General features: G+C 39.2%; 1 protein-coding gene across 1 annotated transcript in view; it reads left to right on the top strand.

Moving 5' to 3' along the window:
* Positions 1–11,347, top strand: part of MPPED1 (metallophosphoesterase domain containing 1) — a 48,360-nt gene extending 37,013 nt beyond the window's left edge. Inside the window, exons 4-6 of the mRNA XM_010023338.1 lie at positions 1,939–2,054; positions 6,669–6,782; positions 10,355–11,347. Of these exons, the coding sequence (XP_010021640.1) occupies positions 1,939–2,054; positions 6,669–6,782; positions 10,355–10,473 (349 nt within the window). The 3' untranslated portion in view covers positions 10,474–11,347. The remainder of the gene's footprint in view (positions 1–1,938; positions 2,055–6,668; positions 6,783–10,354) is intronic.
* The last annotated feature ends 335 nt before the right edge of the window (positions 11,348–11,682 follow it).

Here is an 11,682-nt window from a genome sequence, read left to right as displayed (position 1 = left end):
TGTGAGGTAAAAATGCTCGCGTTCTGTCGATGGAGAGCTGAACATAAAGACAGGCTGGTCAAGCTCCACAGACTAGAGTTTGATTCTGTGTAACAGCGTTACATGATAAGGTTACTGGTCACCTACTGCAGAGTCAGCTGGTAACTAGGTGTCCCTGCTCATGGCAGAGGGGTTGGAACTAGATGATCTTAAGGTCCTTTCCAACCCAAACCATTCTATGATTCTGTGATTTAGGTTGGAAAATACCTTTCAGATCATCAAGTCCAACCATTAACCCAGCACAGCCAAGTCCCTCAGTAAACCATATCCCGAAGTGCCACATCTACACATCTTCTAAATATCTCCAGGGATGGCAACTCCAGCACTTCCCTGGGCAGCCTGTTCCAATGCCTCATCACCCTTTCAGTCAAGACATTTTTCCTAATACCCAATCTAAACCTCTCCTGGTGCAGTGTGAGGCCTTTACCTCTTGTCCTATCGCTTGTTACTTGGGAGAAGAGACCAACACCCAGCTCACTACAACCTCCTTTCAGGTACTTGTAGAGAGTGGTACGGTCCTCTCTGAGCCTCCTTAGCTAGACTGTGAGTTACCACGACGAAGGTGAGAAGTCATGTACCTGTGAGCCAGGTGCTGTTATTCCTATGAGGACAGGCTGCTAGGAGTTGAACAGGTAACCAGAAAACTCTGATTTCATATCCTTGATACAGGGATATGTCTTTCTTAGCCAGATGCCTTGGTCTGAGCAACCCGACTCAGAGCAAGGTTTCTGCTTCATTGCTACTGCTGTTAGCATCTTTTCTTCACACACCTTCACCCCCCTTATCACAGCTTTGGGAGGCTGGGATATATTTCTGGTCCCAGTGGCAGATGTACAAAGTTTCACCTTTTATTTTTCTTCCCTGAGACACCTGTTTATCCAGACCCTGGTTATCCAGGGCATGTGATGAAGAGCTACAAGATGAGCTCTTAGCTGTGGACACAAAAAACCTTTCAGTTACCTGTCTAGAATTGTTGAGGCTCTGTTTGCCTGTGGAAGAATGGCAGCCTATTTGTTGTTCTCCAAATATGGATATGGCCAGAAGATGTCAGTCAAAAAATTATTAAAAAATTCCAACCTAAAACTAATCCCTCAATTTTATGACCTAGAATCAGAGCGTAGTCAGCAAGACGTAATTTACCACTGTGATATAATTGCTGTGAAATACAGTTTTTTAATCAATGGGATAGCAAGACACGGATAAATTGTATTCCGACTGGCAGTGTTACAGTCCCACTGTTCCATGATGAGCTACTCCATAAATACGTTTTAAAAAATGTAAATGCCTATCTGATAAATCCTGAATATGGAAAGTCTTACTTAAAAGCAAATCAACACATCAAGGACAGAAGAAAATTATGTATAAGAAAAGAAGCGGTATTCTTGTTCTGATGGGATGCTTCAAATTAGGGAAACAAAGCAGCATAGATGACGCATCTGACTTTGGAGTGGGATCTGTCATTGTGCCAGGGTCTGTCCTTGCCCAGCTGGTCGTAGGCTAAGGGCCAAACAAGACAGCAGCCAATGTGAAACATAGATCCACACCTATGTATCTGAGACAGGTGTTCTTCTAGATGTTATGGGAGTCCAGCATGCTGATCCACACATGGAGGTCTTATTATCCAGCTCTTGTGAGAGTTACTTTTCCACTAGGTAAAGGAATACTGTGAATATTTTATTTATGCTGCCTACTAAAAGTGGTAAAAACTGCACTGATTTTCCACACAAGCTAAATAACACTGGTTGTATGGAAAGAGGGTTTTACTGTGAACACAAAAAAGAAAATGAATGCTATTTGTGTCTCCAAATTCCATGCTAGTAGAAAGTCAATCTCCACATTTTAATTAGATAACCAGTACATGGAAGTAGCACTGAAGACATTCTCCTCCTCTCTTGGCAGGCAACCTTGGTTTTATGGCTGGGGCTTTAATCTTCCACGAGGCCAAGCACTATTAGAGAAATGGAACCTTATTCCAGATGGAATAGATATTCTTATAACACATGGACCACCTCTCGGTAAGAAAATGCTAGTGCTCTTAGCTGTGTATTTCAGATGATTATAAGTAACTGATGCCTCTCCTTAGACAAAGAGTGCAATCCTGACTTACGAAAGTCAAAAGTAACATGCATACTGATTTCAGCAGCGACAGGACTCCAGCTCAGGTTTATGTTTCATGATTACCTATGCTCAGTGGTAGGGAATTAAATAATGGCTTAAAAAATAAAGCCTTACCATATAAAGCCCTAATGAGCTTTATAAATAAGCAAGGTCTGGTTTTCCTATGCATCTGTCCACTCCACCACTGGTATGGAGTCTGCTTGAAGAGAAATGCAGGATTGGGATCTTACATTGTTAGGACCGCCTTTCTCCCTTACTTACAGTAGCATTCCCTCACCAACAAGTATCCAGAGTCTGTATTTTTCCTCATCATGGTGCATCTTCTGCCTAACAAACCCAAATGCTGCCATTGTTTGGCTGTTCTTTGGACAGTGTGGGTGAATTGCCTATCTGTAATACAGTCTGGCAACACTAACAGACCAACAGGAAAGAGTTTTGTATTTGTATTTTACAAATATTTATATAGGTGATAGAAAAGTCAGGAGAGATTTCTTGCATTCCTAGAAAAAAGCGAATTATGTGTGTTATAGAAATAATGTAATCCCAGAAATCTGTCCAGATTTAGTAAAGCTTTTAACATGGTTTTCAATGTTTTAACATATAGCAAGCTACATTTAATGCAGCTACATGTTTAACTCTCACTAATCAGTGGACATGAAGGTGAAGCATGTACTTAAGTGGTCTGCTGAGTCTTACTGTTGAGGAGTGCTTTGTGTGAAACGAAGGCAGCTGCTTTCTTTAAACCTTTAGATTCCCCAATTTCCGGAAGGTAAAACCCTCTTGTCTTCCACCCTTTCTTCTTCTCTTTCAGAGCTTGGAGGAGAAAGTATCTAAAGGGTTTGTGTTTTGTTGTTTTCTTTAGAAAGACATGTTTGCATTCCACTGCTTACTAATCCTGGGGAAAAGAGCTTCTTTGTGAGCATGGTTTCTCACAGTGAAGGCGTATGTTTTGATACTTCACCCAAGTGGAGTCTCATGTCATACCATAGACTGATTTTAATATGGACCTCTATTGTAAAAGTGGATGACAGAAATTAATTATTTAGACCTTGAGATATCAGCTCCAAACAGTTATTACTGGGGATAATCCCTGTTAGGATCCAAGGCATGACTCTGGGTCTTTGCTATACTTTTATTTATAAGTCATATTTAACACTTTTTCAGAAGCTTTTTCAGCATTTTAAAGCCATTTTTAAAACCAGCTGATCAGCTGTAAAGAAATCCAACCTTCAGTTGATCCAAGCAATATCCCTGTATCTAGCACATGAAATCCGGTGTTGGAAAGTGGAGAGTGGGGTTTGCACCACTCGGCTTTAGCCACCTTGCTAATTTAGCCACCAGGCCTCTCCAGGCAGCCTCTGGGATCAGCAGAGGCAGGAGAACCTCTAGAGAGCACTGCAGAGCTGACACTCAGCAGATATGCTTTAATAATAAATGTAATAATGAATTTAATAATTGTAGTAATTCTGATGAAAAGCTGTCCATCTCCACTGACTGTAATCGGGTAACATGAATTCCCCCATCTCCATGTCTCAGTATTCGTTCTCTTTTTGTTTTTTAATTCTTAAGCATCAACCATCCTCCCAGGGTTTTGTTTTTTAAAAGTTCACGTTTCTTTGTCTTTTTGATGCATTAATAGATGGCTCAGGCACAGAACCCTCTGCCTGAGGGCATCAGCTGTTGGTCTTCCTGACACCCATGGCAACAAATATATGATGTTTCAAAAGAAATTAGTAGTCTGCCTAACCTACAATACTTCCTTATGGTGTAGCTCTGTCCACAAACATTTTGGGAGACAGGATCCTCCTTGACCATCCCGGCCAATTATTTTAACCAAAAAGCTGATTACGGTTGTTCTGATCTTGGACAGCATCACTAGAGCTGTTCCTAATGATCATAAATAGCAATCAGTGCTCTTGCAAATTCCTCTTTCTTTTTTTTTTTCCCAGCATGCCTGTCTAAATTCTGTCCACCATCTATTTTCTGTTCTGCTTTCTCATTCCCTCACTTCAAAAGAGCACACATCCTTCTAAACTAATTAATACTACATTGTTAGATAGATTTTAAATTGCCTGCATGAGTTAGGTGCAGAAGCACCATTATGAGTTAATGGACTTAGTGTTTCTAAGTCAGTTAGGCATGTAACAAAAGTCTGAGTAATTTTTCTTTTCTGTTTTAGAGTAGTGCTTTGGGATGAAACCAGGGCAGGGATACACAGGAGGTCCACACAGGATGAGAAAACAAAGGTTAAAACAGCTATTATTGACCATTTTATTAGTGACCTGTGTGTTATTAACTACGATAAGGCATATATTTCATAGCTTAGGAAATATTGTATTCGTGATTATGGGATCAGTGCTAATGCTTGTTTCTATATCAGCATATTTTTGTTACTTTTATGTGTGGTATGACTTTTTAAGTCTTTTCCCTGATTCCTAAAGATCTGCATTTACCGATTCTTTTATTTATCTTCACAAAGTTCACTTTTATTTTTTTGTTTATTTTTAATTTAATTTCACCTTTAAGTCTTCATTTGTAACTGTCTGCTTGATTGTCAGTGACAAAGATTTTTACTTTCCTGACAGCTGCAGAAACCTGTTTCAAGTAACCAAACATTAAAAAAACCCTAAGATGAACTCTAATTGTTAGCTAGGTGTAATCAATTATTCTTAGTTTGTGTAGTCAGGTGTACATAATAAGCTGCAAACATATGGGAAAGCTTCAGAAGGGTGATAATGCATGTAAACAAAAACATGTTCAACATAAATAATGCTTAATTTAATGGAGAAGTTAATTTTATGGATTTTTGTTTGTGAAGTTTTTGAAGTGGAAATACTTTTGGCTTTATGTTCACCACAGACATTTTGACAATTAACTCTTTCAAATCACTGAAGTAACAAAACCTATGGTTATAACATGCTTGCTCTGAAAAGAAAGCATGACTGGACTCCAGGGGAGTTGCTGGCCTCACTTTGGCATCCTAAGTACTTACTATTTCCTGCAGTGAATTTTGACCTGCATTGGAAACTAAGAGTGACTGATAAAATCAGTTACCAGAACTGAGCATTCCTCTGCTCTCTCTCTAATTCAGCAGGGCTTTTTCTTTGTACATCTTTGTGTCTGAATTAATTAGGAGTCTGTGGCCATTGTCAGAACTTCCTTTTTTTGACATTCAGGATGCCTCATTCCCAACAAATTTTTGAAAATTGGACTTTGCTTTCTGAGTAACTATGATAAAAGGGCAATATTTTTCAATTTTCATAAAACCCCTCACTATACTGAGCCCAGTTTTCAAGCACTGGCATCTAAAGATGATCATCTCAATGTGTCAGCCTACCCTGAAGCTCTAGCAAATCTGTGAGTTTTCCCAAGAGCTTGATTACCACAGTTCTGGTCTTTTAAGTCAATTGGTTAGCTGCTATTTAGCCATGCTTGAGTGGACGTCAAAAGTAAACATAGAAAACTAGGTCCATACTCTATACCTCTCTGGCTGACTACTGTTTTCTCAAAGGCACAATATATTCCTTCTGTTGCAGCAGTCTAAGAGTTACAAAGCTATGACAGGCACACAGGGAAAGAACAACTAAAGAAAAACAGTGATTATATCTTTTACGTTTCCAAATTTGAGCCTGATGAAAATGGCAGAACAATAGAAAGATAAAAAGAATAGTTATTGCAAACCCTCTAATAAAAGAACATCCTTCTTATACTACTACTTTGAAGGAAACGTGAGACTTCAGTTGGCAGTAAGCATCCCCCTACAGTATGTTTCTAGACATAAAAGCAAGTTGGTGTACATTTTTGTCTGTATTCATTAAAAAATGAATTTTTATACAAGTGTGGTGCAACTAACTTAAACTCTTAAAAACATCTACTGCAAATGGGCTGAGTTTCTTTTCCTATCTGAGGTCCATAGATTTAGTCTAGTGGGCCTTGGTGTGTCATGAGGTGCTTAGACCCATTTTACTTGGTAATGTTGGGTTTAGGTATGCTGTGGGTTCCTCACGTGAATTCCAGTACTGTAAGACTGAATGTGATAACAGTAGAGTTTTGTTATTAACAACACAGATTCCATTATATCAGTTAAAGTGTTCAATTTCAAAAACTACATCCCAGGGCTAGATTTAAATAGCTAAATGTTGATTTAGATTCTTAAGAGACTCACTTTGGTCATACTGCTCTTTGCACCTCACTCTCTGAAGGAAAGAAAACTTCATAAAGCACTGAGTTTTCACATTAAAAATGCTTTAATTGCAGTGATTTATTTTACCTTAAAGACAACTGGCAAGTGTTATCATAGTCCTTTTTCTTCAGATGAACTTTTATGGTTTTCCTCAAGTATTTTTCCTTCCTTCTTGCGCTTTCCAAGACAAACACTATTATTTCCATGTCCGTTCTTCGGTGTCTTGCTTATGAAAAGCCCCAAGACATGAAATCTCAGAAATGCTGTATCGCAGTACAGCTTTGCAGATACCCTGTCTTCTTTTAAAGCTTTCTTTTCTTTTTCCAAGGTTTTCTAGACTGGGTTCCTAAGAAAATGCAACGGGTAGGATGTGTTGAGCTGCTGAACACAGTCCAGAGACGAATACAGCCAAGGCTTCATGTTTTTGGACATATCCATGAAGGTCAGAACACATTTCTTTCTATATATATGTGGAAGCCACAAACACAGACGTTGTCTGGTTTAACCGCATTTTCAAACTTGAATGCCTGAACTGAAGCACTTCCAGAATTCAGATACTTATTTAGCTGCATATATAGAGATGAAATCGGCTGATGCCCTCATTTCAATAGTTGTACTACAGCTTCTCTTTCTACATCTATAAAACAGGGTGATGCCTCCTCCACAGAAAGTATTACTGTGAATTTTAAAATAAGAACATGAGTCCAGTAGTTGTGGCAAGTGACTAAATATTAGGATTGATGGATTGTATTTTCCTCTGCTGAATCTCTGTGACTTAAGCCAGAAAATTCATGTAAGCTCTCTGTCTCAGTTTTCTGTGTAAAAGGGTAAGAATACTTCAAGATTGCATAAGAAAGGTTGTCTTTCCCCATCAGCGTGTATATGAAATTGAAATCAGGAGAATGTTACCACTGACTTAGGCAGAAGTTTGAGATACTTATTCGTGTAGTTATTTGCTTTGGCAAGGGAAACGTTTAGTACCCAGACAAAACAAAATGGTTCCCTTGACTATTTCATTTTTAACTGGAAATGAGTTCCTTTCACGTAAGTCAGTAACTGGTGACAAATACACTCCACTGAAGTCAGTGACCATGGGAGTTTGTTTCCAGGCAAAGGGAAAGGTAGATGCTGTCTGCTGTAGAGAAGTCTGTGCAGTTCACATATCATGACAGAAAGGTTTCAAGCAGCGGCCCCACCAAAAGAAACCACTGGGCTGTGCAGAAGTGTACCCATTGGCATGTAAGCATATTACCAACTGCTTAGCCCTTGGCAACATTAATTTACTGGCAGAGAAAGGTGCTCCACAACTGCCAGTTTTCTGCTTCTGGGACTGCTTCAGCCTTTGACGTAGGATCTCTGTGGGTCTCACCAGTGTAGAAGCGAAGAAATGGAAACACTGGAATAGCTGGAATGCAGATATTTCTGGGTTTGTGAAGAATCATTACTCTTCCCAAGTAATCTCACTCTGACTTGCTGCTAGGAGCTTTCACCATGCTAAGTTAAAAGTGACATTGCTGAGAGGTGTGCTGGTGTGAAATTGATGGAGAAGACATTCAAGTTATTATTTTACAGCTCAGGGATTAAGTCTGTTCTTCTCATGTGTCTCATTTGTGGTGACCTGTTAATGCCTAGCTAGTGTCCAATGTGCTGTTAAATCACAGAGTAAACACACAACACATAGGCAGTATTTTTCCCTAACCTTCCACTGTTAGAGCAGTCTTTGAGATTCCGTACAAAAGAGTTGGTGAATACAGTTCAAACTCATTGTCTTTTCAGAAATCGTAATCCGAGTGAGTTGCAGGGGATATAAGCAAACAGTTAGCAAGCCATGAAGCTTCAGGCAGGTAAACAAAATCACATCTGCTAAGACCGAACCCAAGTTTGGCTCCCAAGGGAAGAGAATGGCAACTCCACAGAATAATAAATCCTGTGAATTAATACAGTTGGCACAGTAGATATCAGAACACAGAAACAAGGTACTCGTCTTGTTAACTATCATAATTTAGAGAAAACAAATGGGGAACTGCATAGCCTGTTTTGCAGTGGGATGCTAAATCTCTGCAGAGGAGAATTCCCATTGCAGACGGCCTGTGCAAACGAAGCTGTTCTTTGTGGCGAGAATGCATGATTTGAACAGATGAGTTCTTCCCCTGACTGAGCATAGCTACATCTGCAGCAGTCATTTACTGAATATCCAGGAGGAAGAGATGCTTAGAAGAGATGTTTCTTCTTTATTCCCCCTCTGCACTGCTGTCTCTGCCAAAAAATACCTCTACGCATGGGCTTACTGCTGACTGACCCATGGAGCTGACTAGTAGCATGGCAGGGACTCTGGCTAAAATCCTGCTTTGCCCATTACAGGCAGTACTTGGCTGAGGTAATGGACAAGGAAACTCTGCTGGCAGTAGGGTGGGAATGAAAACTCTAGCATTAGGAATCTTCCAGCAAAAAGAGCATATTAACAAGGAGATTCTGTTCTCTCCAAACATGTAGCCGAGGAGACAGAAAGTCCCAGCAGCAATGCTGACTGTCTTCTGTGCAGTTTGTGTTTTACACAGAACAATTGTTCTGTGGCAACAGAAAATGATTTAAAGAAATGTCTGTGACAGGAACCTGACAGAGTTTTCTTCCCTCCCTAGTCCCTAATTATAGTGTGGTTTTTCCATGGGGAGTCCAGGAGGCCCTGCATTATTCAGGGTGTTTCAAGGAATAAAAAAGAGAGGAATTTGGCTACTGTTTCTTTGTTTGTAAATTATGCATCTATCAATGCTTCCATAAGACACAAAATTGCACTCAGAAAAACTGTAGAATCCTAGGCACCTAGGATTTGAATAGCTGTAACTCAATGTATATAGCAATGAATGCATCTCACTATTAATTCCAATAGCATTGGGATTGAATCTTAGTACAAATGCTTTCTAGCATGTGATTTCCCCAAAATCATATATCTCTGATTTTGAGTGCATTTCTTCATGTTGATGATAATGTTTCAATGCAAGTTTCCAACATTAAGCTTTTAGTTTTGGTGAATCAAGCTTCTGGTTTTTCCTAGTCATTCATGAAAAGATTTTTGGCAATGGAGAGTGTGTCTACTTTTTCATAACACCAGGGCACTTAAAGGGCTGCTGCTTCACTTTCTGAAAAAACGTTTCACTGTATTTCTTGCAGGCATTAGAGCTGGAAGTTTGATTTTTTGCAGATTTAGCTCTGGAATTGTTTGGCTTGGGTATCTAGTCAGACATGAGATGTAGTTGAAGCTTTTTTGCCACTGGTGAGACATAGAGGATGGTGTTTCCTCCCATGGAAATTCTATGGTGTCTTAGGGCTTAAATTCACCTTGTCATAGCCATGTTTTGGGGTTTTTTTGACTGGCAGGCATTTTAGTGTCTTTCCATCAGATTTGTTGGAACTTGGTCAACAAGTTCAAACACATAGCAACAACAGGTTCCTACTAGATAAATCCCACCCAGGTGCACATGTACACATACTCCCCTTAGTCAAGCAATGCTTTTTCCTTATTCATTGCTTAAAAGATACACAACATAGGATAGGAAAAAAGGTGGAAAGACGAAAATTGCCCAAAGTTTGCTGCACTGATGACTGCAAAGCTAAATGATAACAAATACGTGTTTTTTTCAGTGCCGCAATTGCCTAAGCTGTATCTTCTTATCCTTTCCAAAAAATGAGAACGTTTTAAGAAAAAAAGCTTTGCAGAGAAAAATAACCTGTCTTTCCAGGAAGATTTGGCAAGTTGGCTACCAGAGAATATAGCCACTAGGCAGTGAGGGTCCATTTTGCCTTTCTTACACAATTTAAAAGATGGCGAAAAGTTCTGCTGTAGGACAAAGATGGTATTAATTCAGGAGACCTTTGTGTTTTGCATGAAGAAAATTTTTAAATTCCTTCTGAGTAATAAATGTGGCACATACTGCTGTGTGATAAAGGTGAATAATTAAAAAAGGAAGAAGATTGTAATGAGTAATGAGAGTAACCAGGGTTTGTCTTTCTTTGCAGGCTATGGTGTCATGGCTGATGGAACTACTACCTATGTGAACGCATCTGTGTGCACTGTGAATTACCAGCCACTTAATCCACCTATAGTTATTGACTTACCTACTCCAAGGAACACATGATTATAATGAGGATTTAAAGTTGTACCAAACACATTAGCAAATTTATATTGCTGGCTGAGAATCCCAGTAGGGATCCATTCAACAAAAAAAAGCAAAAACGTTCTTTTTTCCCTGCTAGCTCTTAACAGATAAATTTTGAGTGACAAAAGTGGATGAGGAACAAAGACATTTTGGTGCCAGAAACAGATTAAAGACTCTTAACATTTCACCATTAAAATATTTGTGAACACAGAAAAGTGAATGCATTCCACATATATAATATACATATACATATATATATCTCTCTCAAGTAGGGACTTTTGTATATACCGTACATTATATTGGACTTATTAAAAGAACAGTGTCTTTCAAAGGAGTGTTTCTTTAAGAAAGTTTGCAGTTTAAACGTAAGTGTTTAGACTAGGATTTCCTCATTTCAGTTGTTTCCCAGTGAGCTCTTGGTAAAAGAAAAATGGTGGTAAAGATGTTTTCCCTTAATTAACAAGGCAAATGTAAAAGATGCTGCACGACTGACCAGTCACAGGAGGAAAGCTATTACTTCAAGTCCTCCAGGTCTGAGTTGTTGCATCTATTCAAAACCGATGCAATAGAGGCCCTTAATTCACTGTACTGAAATGAAGTTTTACTACATCTGGCATTACAGATGGTAAGGGAAATGGTGCATATTGCCAGCATGCTGTAAACAGCTCAACATTCAAGAAGGGAGACTGTGTTAAGTGCAGTATAAACTCAGGAATTTGTAACCTGGCCTCGCTTGTGAAAAAAAGGAAAAGGATGACATTTCCCTTAAAAAAAAAAAAAAAAAAAAAACAAAACACAAAGAAAAAATATAACTGTGTTTTCTTATGGTCAGGTGATACGCGATGGTATGTAAAAAGCAAAAGGAAAACCCACAAAAACCCCGTCCAGTGTTCAGTAGTGGTATTTTAAATAAAACCCACTGGGACTATTTGTTTAAAACCTGTTAATGGGACATGCAGCGAATGATGAGGTTACTGGTTTGCATTTCGCCCCCATCAGACGTGATTAAATATAATCATTTTGTCCTTGGAGAACATTACAGATGTCGAGGGGAAGGGGTCATCCCAAAATGGAGATTGGGCATTCACTTTTGGGTAGCTATGTAGTAGCATAAGTGCAATGATTAATGAGTACACACCGTTCTGAGGACAGAGCCTCACAGAACCTGTCATGGCTGTTTGTCCGCTC

This window comes from Nestor notabilis, unplaced genomic scaffold (genome assembly GCF_000696875.1).
Source record: "Nestor notabilis isolate BGI_N333 unplaced genomic scaffold, ASM69687v1 scaffold23801, whole genome shotgun sequence".
NCBI lineage: Eukaryota > Metazoa > Chordata > Aves > Psittaciformes > Psittacidae > Nestor > Nestor notabilis.
The sequence above is the reverse complement of the archived record's forward strand: the minus strand, read 5'-3'. Positions and strand labels throughout refer to the sequence as shown.